This window comes from Barbus barbus (assembly GCF_936440315.1).
Source record: "Barbus barbus genome assembly, chromosome: 26".
Lineage (NCBI taxonomy): Eukaryota > Metazoa > Chordata > Actinopteri > Cypriniformes > Cyprinidae > Barbus > Barbus barbus.
Genome location: NC_136754.1, coordinates 26,654,061 through 26,665,638, shown reverse-complemented (window position 1 = coordinate 26,665,638; position 11,578 = coordinate 26,654,061). Strand labels below are relative to the sequence as shown.

Genomic DNA, 11,578 nt, shown 5'->3' with positions numbered 1-11,578 from the left:
TGTCATTTTCAGGTTTCACTGTAATCATAATCTGGCAAAATTATAAAAGCTGATATGTCTGTATGAACAAAATGGTAAACTTTGACTCAATGAGGTTTAAAATGTTATAACAGTGATTTTATAATGTTTTAACTTGAATCCTTCAGTAGCCATTGAACAGTGCTGTTTTACAGCTTAATAAGGCCATTAGTGGTCTTCCGCTGCCATCTAGTGGTTATAAATGCCTATTTCTCATACAACACTGTGTTTTTAAGCTTTATAACTATTATAGTGTTATTTTTGGCCCAGTCTCTCTTAAATTATAAACATTTTTTGATAATTATTGATCCAGAGACTCCAGAGAACATCACTGCTGTGGTTTGATCGAGATTGAGCAAAAAAACAGAGACAAGTTAGCAAAAGTAGGTTTCTAACACATTTGTAAATAATTAATGAACGATTTGATTGACAGCATTAGTCCAAGAGGCAAAGTTGTTCAGAATGAGGAGATCTATCAGATGATATGAAGATGTAGTGTATAAGTGAATGTTATTAATATTTTATTGCAATTTGAGGTCATTTCCCTTAGAAATACTGTGTTTCAGAAGCCCTTTTTCACTGTTAAAGCACCACCTATGGTCCGATCTCCATGAAACTTTTCATGCTTGTTAACGGTCATGTGTCACATGTTTTCACCAACATTCGTAAAGTTTCAAGTTTTCGTTTACATTTTATAGGCTGTCGGGTATGTGTGGCCACGTGCCCTTTTTGAAATGAGCCATTTATAGCTAACCAAAGGACAAAATTCAAACTTTTTTCGATAACTATTGATCTAGACAGTCCAGAGATTATTACTGCAGTTGTTTGATCGAGATTGACCAAAAAACCAGAGACTAGTTCGCAAAAGTAGGTTTTAGACATATTTCTGAATAATTAATGAACGATTTGATTGACAGCTTTGGTCCAAGAGGCAAAGTTGTTCAGAATGAGGAGATCTATCATATGATATGCATTATTTGTGGATATGTAAAACACCACGTGATCACTAGGCCAAAGATCTCGTTAGCGCCAACTTGTGGCCGATTTCTTTCAAAATTCTTACAGACCTTTGGAGTCATGAGTCAAACATGGCCACTGAGTTTGGTTCCGATCGACCTCCGTTAACCTTGTCTAATAAGTGCTCAAATTTTAATGGCCGATGGCGGCCATGTTTTTTGAGATACGCGAATGTCCTCATAGATATTTAAGCCACTTCGGACAAAGTCACAGCATACCAAATTTCAAGTCGATCAGAAAAACAGTTACCCAGTTACAGTTTTTTTGATCTTATAGCGCCACCAAGTGGCAGATCAGTGGTATTTTTTGTTGTTTGACCAAAGTTCCTACTGCTATATATATGTACCAAGTTTGGTGAAGATATCTCATTTCGTTCACGAGTTATAGGATTTTTCGTAAAATAGGCCCTCGACTTTTAAATGTTTTTGGGCCCCATTACAAAAGTGAGTGGATGTTTCAAAGATTTTTTTGATAATTATTAATAAGCCCTAGACAGAGAACATTTCGGCAGTAGATTGGTTGCGATTGGGTGAAAAACCTACGACTAGTTCACCAAAGTAGGTTTTAAACCTAATTGCGAATAGTTAAATAACGGTTTGATTGACAGAAATGATCCTAGAGACAAAGTTGTTCAGAATGATGAGATCTATCATGTGATATGAATGACTTATGTATTTGTGAATATCTAAGATGTTTTTTTTTACAGTTAATTTCATGTACAGTTGAAATATTGTGTTTTTGATGGCTTTTCTGACTGTTATAGCGCCACCTATGGTCCGATCTTGATGAAACTTTTCTTGCTTGTTCACAGTCATGTGACACATGTTTTCACCAACTTTCGTAAAGTTTCAAGTTTTCGTTTAGGTTTTATAGGCTGTTGGGTATGTGTGGCCACGCCTCTTTTTTGAAATTAGCCAATTATGGCTAACCAAAGGACAAAATTCAACATTTTTTCGATAACTATTGATCTAGAGAGTCCAGAGATTATTACTGCAGTGGTTTGATCGAAATTGAGTGAAAAACCAGAGACTAGTTCGCAAAAGTAGGTTTTAGACATATTTCTGAATAATTAATGAACGATTTGATTGACAGCTTTGGTCCAAGAGGAAAAGTCGTTCATTATGAGGAGATCTATCAGATGATATGCATTATGTGTGGATATGTAAAACACCACGTGATTACAGAGCCAAAAATCTCGTTAGCGCCAACTTGTGGCCGATTTCTTTCAAAATTCTTACAGACCTTTAGGGCCATGAGTCGAACATGCCCACCGAGTTTTGTTCCGATCGACCTCCGTTAACCTTGTCTAATTGGTGCTTGAAATGTTTTGGCCAATGGCGGCCATGTTTTTTGAGATACGTGAATGTCCTCATATACACTTGTGCCCCTTTGGACCAAGATGCTGCATACCAATTTTGAAGCCGATCGGACCAACGGTTGCCTAGTTATAACCATTTATATGTTTTTTCTGTCTTATAGCGCCCCTAAGTGGCAGAGCTTCGCAATTTTTTTTATTTGACCAAAGATTGAGCTCGTACATACTTGTACCGAGTTTGGTGAATATAGCTCATTCCGTTCCAGAGCTATACTTCCAACAACATTTGGCTAACGTTAGCATAGACGCTAATTGGAGTACTGTATCGCCCGAAAATCAAAATTTCAACTTTTTTTTGATAATTATTGATATTCAGTGTCCACAGAATATTTCTGCACTGGTTTGGTTCCGATCGGGCGAAAAACCTAGGACTAGTTCGCAAAAGTAGGTCTGGGATATAGGTCAATTTTAGGGCAAGAAGGAAGCGTCGCAGCTCAAAAATTTCGGACTCCACTTTTGTTCGGACTAACCCAAGGATTGCAACGATGTAAAGTTTTTGAGTCTACGACACACGGTTTACGACTGTGGGCCAAAAATGTCTGAAATTTTAGGTTTTTGCGCTGTAGCGCCCCCGTTTGGCCGATTTGGCCGATTCTTTGTATCTGAGTAGCGAGCAAGACTACTACCTTCTGACCAAGTTTCAGCTCTCTAGCCCTTACGGTTTGGGCTGCACGATTCGTTTTAAGGCAGAATAATAATAATAATAATAATAATAATAATAATAATAATAATAAAAATCCTAACAATTACAATAGGGTTTCTGCACTACGTGCACGAACCCCTAAATATAGCTGCAAGCAGCGATTAACCGGGGTTCGTGAAATTGACACCCTTTAAGGTTGGCCAACCTGGATGTATGGCTGACAGTTAAAAACATCCAGAATGGAGAGCAGGCTCACAGACACACAACACTCATGCACACACAGTGAAATTAAATGATTAAACTGGCCTATTAATACTCTATGAACATATTCACACACACACACACACACACACACACACATTTAAATGAAATGGTCAAACGGTCACAGTAATAATTATTAAGCCTGCTTACACACACACTCACACATACAAACACACACAGAAACACTCATACACGGACATACATGCACACACATTTTGTTGCAGTTATTTTAAATAAGTGATAGGTAACAAAGCCTATTGCACCTATTCGCTTTTTAAGAGTTTAGATGTCATTTTCAGGTTCCACTGTAATCATAATCTGGCAAAATTATAAAAACTGATATGTCTGTATGAACAAAATGGTAAACTTTGACTCAATGAGGTTTAAAATGTTATAACTGTGATTTTATAGCATCTCCATAAGCAACTTATGAACAGTACTGTTTAAGAGTTGAATAAGCCCATTAGTGGTGTTACGCTGCCATCTAGTGGTTATAAATGCCTATTTCTCAAACAACACTGTGTTTTTGAGCTTTTTAACTGTAATAGTGTTATTTTTTGCCCAGTCTCTGTTAAATTATCACATTTTTTTGATAATTATTGACCTAGAGAGTCTAAAGAACAGCACTGCAATGATTTGATTGATTTTGAGTTAAAAACTGAAAGCTAGTTGACAAAAGCATGTTTTTCAAAATAATATCAATCTCAAAATTATTAAACTAGCCTATTAATACTCTATAAGCATATTTACATACACACAAAAACACACATGCACACACACATAGAAATGATCAAACCATCACAATAACAATCATAAAGCCTGCTTACACACATACACACACACACACACACACACACACACAAACAAACACACTTGTATACACACACACACACAGAAAAACACTTGTATACACACACACACACACACACACACAAACACACTTGTATACACACACATACACAAACACACACAGAAACACTCATACACAGACATACATGCACACACATTTTGTTGCAGATGCAGATATTTCAAATAAGTGATAGGTAACAAAGCCTATTGCACTTATTCAGTTTTTAAGAGTTTAGATGTAATTTTCAGGTTTCACTGTAATCATAATCTGGCAAAATTATAAAAACTGATATGTCTGTATGAACAAAATGGTAAACTTTGACTCAATGAGGTTTAAAATGTTATAACAGTGATTTTATAATGTTTTAACTTGAATCCTTCAGTAGCCATTGAACAGTACTGTTTTACAGCTTAATTAGGCCATTAGTGGTCTTCCGCTGCCATCTAGTGGTTATAAGTGCCAATTTCTCATACAACACTGTGTTTTTAAGCTTTATAACTATTATAGTGTTATTTTTGGCCCAGTCTCTCTTAAATTATAAACATTTTTTGATAATTATTGATCCAGAGACTCCAGAGAACATCACTGCTGTGGTTTGATCGAGATTGAGCAAAAAAACAGAGACAAGTTAGCAAAAGTAGGTTTCTAACACATTTGTAAATAATTAATGAACGATTTGATTGACAGCATTAGTCCAAGAGGCAAAGTTGTTCAGAATGAGGAGATCTATCAGATGATATGAAGATGTAGTGTATAAGTGAATGTTATTAATATTTTATTGCAATTTGAGGTCATTTCCCTTAGAAATACTGTTTCAGAAGCCCTTTTTCACTGTTAAAGCACCACCTATGGTCCGATCTCCATGAAACTTTTCATGCTTGTTAACGGTCATGTGTCACATGTTTTCACCAACATTCGTAAAGTTTCAAGTTTTTGTTTACATTTTATAGGCTGTTGGGTTTTTGTGGCCACGTGTCCTTTTTTAAATGAGCCAATTATAGCTAACCAAAGGACAAAATTCAACATGTTTTCGATAACTATTGATCTAGAGAGTCCAGAGATTATTACAGCAGTGGTTTGATCGAGATTGACCAAAAAACCAGAGACTAGTTCGCAAAAGTAGGTTTTAGACATATTTCTGAATAATTAATGAACGATTTGATTGACATCTTTGGTCCAAGAGGCAAAGTTGTTCAGAATGAGGAGATCTATCATATGATATGCATTATTTGTGGATATGTAAAACACCACGTGATCACTAGGCCAAAAATCTCGTTAGCGCCAACTTGTGGCCGATTTCTTTCAAAATTCTTACAGACCTTTGGAGTCATGAGTCAAACATGCCCACCGAGTTTCATTCCGATCGACCTCCGTTAACCTTGTCTAATAAGTGCTCAAATTTTAATGGCCGATGGCGGCCATGTTTTTTTAGATACGCGAATGTCCTCATAGATTTTTCAGCCACGTCGGACAAAGACACAGCATACCAAGTTTCAAGTCGATCGGACTAACGGTTACCCAGTTACAGTTTTTTCGATCTTATAGCGCCACCAAGTGGCAGATCAGTGGTATTTTTTGTTGTTTGACCAAAGTTCCTACTGCTATATATATGTACCAAGTTTGGTGAAGATATCTCATTTCGTTCACGAGTTATAGGATTTTTCGTAAAATAGGCCCTCGACTTTTAAACGTTTTTGGGCCCCATTACAAAAATGAGTGGATGTTTCAAAGATTTTTTTGATAATTATTAATAAGCCCTAGACAGAGAACATTTCGGCAGTAGATTGGTTGCGATTGGGTGAAAAACCTACGACTAGTTCACCAAAGTAGGTTTTAAACCTAATTGCGAATAGTTAAATAACGGTTTGATTGACAGAAATGCTCCTAGAGACAAAGTTGTTCAGAATGATGAGATCTATCATGTGATATGAATGACGTATGTATTTGTGAATATCTAAGATGTTTTTTTTACAGTTAATTTCATGTACAGTTGAAATATTGTGTTTTTGATGGCTTTTCTGACTGTTATAGCGCCACCTATGGTCCGATCTTGATGAAACTTTTCTTGCTTGTTCACAGTCATGTGACACATGTTTTCACCAACTTTCGTAAAGTTTCAAGTTTTCGTTTAGGTTTTATAGGCTGTTGGGTATGTGTGGCCACACCTCTTTTTTGAAATTAGCCAATTATGGCTAACCAAAGGACAAAATTCAACATTTTTTCGATAACTATTGATCTAGAGAGTCCAGAGATTATTACTGCAGTGGTTTGATCGAAATTGAGTGAAAAACCAGAGACTAGTTCGCAAAAGTAGGTTTTAGACATATTTCTGAATAATTAATGAACGATTTGATTGACAGCTTTGGTCCAAGAGGAAAAGTTGTTCATTATGAGGAGATCTATCAGATGATATGCATTATGTGTGGATATGTAAAACACCACGTGATTACAGAGCCAAAAATCTCGTTAGCGCCAACTTGTGGCCGATTTCTTTCAAAATTCTTACAGACCTTTAGGGCCATGAGTCGAACATGCCCACCGAGTTTTGTTCCGATCGACCTCCGTTAACCTTGTCTAATTGGTGCTTGAAATGTTTTGGCCAATGGCGGCCATGTTTTTTGAGATACGTGAATGTCCTCATATACACTTGTGCCCCTTTGGACCAAGATGCTGCATACCAATTTTGAAGCCGATCGGACCAACGGTTGCCTAGTTATAACCATATATATGTTTTTTCTGTCTTATAGCGCCCCTAAGTGGCAGAGCTTCGCAATTTTTTTTATTTGACCAAAGATTGAGCTCGTACATACTTGTACCGAGTTTGGTGAATATAGCTCATTCCGTTCCAGAGCTATACTTCCAACAACATTTGGCTAACGTTAGCATAGACGCTAATTGGAGTACTGTATCGCCCGAAAATCAAAATTTCAACTTTTTTTTGATAATTATTGATATTCAGTGTCCACAGAATATTTCTGCACTGGTTTGGTTCCGATCGGGCGAAAAACCTAGGACTAGTTCGCAAAAGTAGGTCTGGGATATAGGTCAATTTTAGGGCAAGAAGGAAGCGTCGTAGCTCAAAAATTTCGGACTCCACTTTTGTTCGGGCTAACCCAAGGATTGCAACGATGTAAAGTTTTTGAGTCTACGACACACGGTTTACGACTGTGGGCCAAAAATGTCTGAAATTTTAGGTTTTTGCGCTGTAGCGCCCCCGTTTGGCCGATTTGGCCGATTCTTTGTATCTGAGTAGCGAGCAAGACTACTACCTTCTGACCAAGTTTCAGCTCTCTAGCCCTTACGGTTTGGGCTGCACGATTCGTTTTAAGGCAGAATAATAATAATAATAATAATAATAATAATAATAATAAAAATCCTAACAAATACAATAGGGTTTCTGCACTACGTGCACGAACCCCTAATAATAATAATAATAAAAATCTTAACAAATACAATAGGGTTTCTGCACTACGTGCACGAACCCCTAAAAATCTTAACAAATACAATAGGGTTTCTGCACTACGTGCACGAACCCCTAATTAATTATTCATAATTACATGCAAGTAACTCAAAGCCAAACCCTAATCATATAGTAAGTACATGTAGTTAATTAATATTACTCAGTACTTAAATATATAATTACACTGTAACAATGACACCTTCAAAATGTGTGTAACCCAGCAAATTTATGTATAATCCAAAATCATACAAAAACGTGAAATTCAAAAATGAAAAATCTTAGATTTAAGCCTAAATATTGTTGATTCAATTAATTAATTGATCCAGAGTTTATTCCAATAGACATCACTTTTCTAATATATTAATATTAGATTGAAAAATATGACACTGTGGTTGCATTTCTCACATTTGTAACTAAATCCACTGTTTTGGACAACGGATCTCAAAAGAGACTTCTAGATGTGATTTTAATAAAGATTCTCCAATAAATTTTGTCTGATTTTAACAAAACTGCAGTCAGATTATAAAAACCCTGAGTTTATCACCTGAAGATTGCAAAAAAAAAAAAAAAAAAAAAAATCAGGATTTGTTCTGCAGCAATGCAGCAATAATATGATGTATTTCATGTATAATAATAAAATGTATTGTCTTCATAAGATATTATGTAATTGAAGCAGCATCATAATAAATCTTTGAATACTGATTTTCTGATATTCTGAGATTTTCTCTGCATACACCAGCCTAAATATAAGTTCAGTATCGAGTATTGGAAGCTGATTAGCAGTGTAAAATCATTAACTGCTGTACTGTCTTATATAGCCACCCATATTTATGAATGGACTATTTTAACTACTTGCATCAGAAAAAGAAAAGATATCTTTTCATATCAAGCACAGTCAGTGAAGAGAGAGGTCTCTTTTGTGACTTAAAAATACAGTGCAATATGCATTTTTGCTCTGAGCATGTCGCTTATTCACATATAACTTTTTATAGATTATATATATGTAATTTACATCACAATTTTACCATTAAAGCAGCAATAATAGGTAAACCAGTTATTAGAAATAATATATGTATTAATTCTTTATCACAAGATTAAACTAAAGAAAACTGTATAAAGCATAAAAACAATCACAAATCTGCAGATCTGAGCATTAATGGAAACATAATGAAGTATTGGGTCACAGATACTTGACTCTTGTGGAGTAACGGGGGTCCTTACACAGGGAAATGTCATTTTAACTGAAGGTAAATGAGATGGGAGAGGGTCAGACCTTCTGATTTAGGAAAATAATGTAAATGGAAGAGAATGATCTTCTGAGAGAGTAAATGGAAAATCAGAAGAGGTTCTATTTCCTGAGTAAATTAGAGATTTCAAACAGAAGTGCGTTTTTGATTGGATAGGCTCATGGCCTATCTTGTTGTTCTCTAAGAGTAACCTTAGTAATCTTGCCTTTTTGTGAATATACTGTATAATACACATCCTATTGTACAGTGTGTTATTGAAGCAGACGTTCAGTGTAACCTCTCGAGAAATATGGGAGAATATGACTATGTAAACTGTTTTTGGGTGACATTTAATACCAAAATGAGTCCATTACATTTTTGAGGTTATTAAAAATCTTTTTATTTTTATGACAATAAAACATCCTAATAAATTTAACATTTCAGGTTTTTGTAATTACCATTATTCTCAAAATCAATTTTCATTACTGCAGTTCCCTTGTTTGTTTGTTTTAATACTGTGGTACAATGATTTATTTGATTATAATCTGCAAAAATGAAAAGTAGTAAAACAAACACCTGTGAAAACTGACAGTACACTGGACCTTACTTTTATTCACTTGTTTTAAGTGTCTATATGCTTTGCAATTTGAACAAAATATAATTAATTTTCTTAATTGCAGATTTTTCTTTTTTTTATTATTTATGCATTTTTTATTATTATTTATTTTTTGCAATATGTTAATATAAAATTCACTGGAAATAATGTCACAATGCAAAAATATTACAAAAGTATTATTTATTTCTCTTTTTAATTTTTTATTTATTTATTTATTTTGTGCAATTTTGTATAATTCTTTTAATACCCATAGATGTGCAGTTTATTCATTTGAGGCAACATTTACATTTAACGTTTCTCCTGAATCAACATCATGTGAAATTATCATTTTAAATGATCCCAGCATGTTGTGATTGGCAGAGCCTGCATTTCCTGTCTTGAACTTGTGCAGACAGAGTTAATATATGGACTAAGATACTGTGTCCAATCATCCACTGGAGGGTGCAAAATCACACAGAGCCACAGCAACCCATGTCCACATTGGTCAACTCTGTCTAAACCCCCTGCTGTGTAACATCTACACTGTCATGTCACTTGCTTCATTTTTATGTTTTTACCCTGTTTTAGTTTTTCTTCTTTCACACATACATGAAACAATCCCCTTTCCAATTGTTCAGAGATCTTTAATCCATCTTCAGATCGGCTTAATGCAGTGCGGCTCTAATTGGATCGCTGGTATTAACCTCTGGGACAATACCGCCAGCTGTCCCAGAGCCCCCTATTGGCCAGGCTGAAGTACAGGGTAAGGGGGTGTGATGGGGCAGAATGAAGAGAGACAGAGAGAGAGAGAGGAGGGTAGTGTGTTAGTGTCTGGAAAGGGTGATGGGCTTTAGTAGTGACCAACGGTGGATTGACAAGTACTTTTTTTTTGGACGGACCTTCATTGCCACCATTACTACCTTCCTAATTTGCTCCTTCGTTTTCTGCATGTCTGTTTCTTTTTGCCCCCTCGGGACATTTGTGTGCTCAGGTCAGGGTGTTTGTATGGCTGATTGAGTGGGCAGTCGACGTGGACGTGTCACCATGGCTCTGGGTGAGGTGTGGAGCCGCGTTAAAAATGTGTGCCAACAGAACGGCCTCCTCATCTTGTCAGTGTTGGCCGTGGTTATCGGATGCCTGCTGGGCTTCTTTCTGCGCTCCAAACACCTCTCTGAGCAGGTTAGTTTTGGTTTCCCGCACCTCCTGAACCAATAACAGTCATTGTTTCCATCTTTCCTGCAATGTCTCAACTTTCCTGCCATCTGACATTAGTTAATGGCAAATATTAATTGTATAGCTGAAATGACTTCTACCGCTTAAAATTGTAAAACTTTTGTCCACCAAATCAAAGTCATCTGGTGCAACCAAAAAAACAAGATAGGAAATTATTTCATGACTGTGTCTCAAGGTCAATAAGTCTCTAGTACACTATCAGAAAATGTGTACTTTTTATGACAAGGCAAGGTTAGTTCAGATGGTAAAATGTCATGTGGTGCAACCGTGCAACACCCCAAAATGTAGTGATATTTGTGAATTAATAACAATAAATGAATTATTAAGAAGAGTACACTCAAATGAATTCGGAGTTTGTTTACTTACATATGTTTGTTTACACGAAATTATTTTAATGGATTTTTTTTTTTTTGGTTGAAAATGGTATAAAAGTTTTTCAAAACCAAATGAAACCAATGTGAATGCAAAGTGGAAAAAGTGTTTTAAACTAGATTAATAAAAGATTTTCCTTTGCTTTACAATGGACATTCTTATATTGATCAAAACAAAACGGGACACTGAAAAAACAATTGGTATTGAATTTACGTTGAAACAATTTTCACTTTGAAATTACCAGTTAAATTTACAAATAATTAAATAAAAAAATTTAATTATTTATTTACATATTTACATTTATTTTTTATATAACAAATATTTATTTACAACTTTAAATTTTATTTATTTATTTTTTACAGCACATAAAATATCAGATAGCTATACATTGGACAATAATCTGTCTACAGTACTGAGTCTGTTCACTATCTGTTTCATTGATTAAGTGAGATGTGCTCTCCATCAAAGCTCTCTGTCATTATGACATGAGTAAAGCAGGCATCTAGTGGCCCAGAGGGATTATCAGTC

At 35.4% G+C, this 11,578-nt stretch overlaps 1 protein-coding gene across 1 annotated transcript in view; it reads left to right on the top strand.

The window, feature by feature from the left end:
• The first annotated feature begins 10,225 nt into the window (after positions 1–10,225).
• LOC306846707 (excitatory amino acid transporter 5-like) overlaps positions 10,226–11,578 on the top strand; it is a 29,433-nt gene continuing 28,080 nt past the window's right edge. Inside the window, exon 1 of the mRNA XM_079380280.1 lies at positions 10,226–10,624. Coding sequence (XP_079236406.1) covers positions 10,490–10,624 — 135 coding nt within the window. The 5' untranslated portion in view covers positions 10,226–10,489. The remainder of the gene's footprint in view (positions 10,625–11,578) is intronic.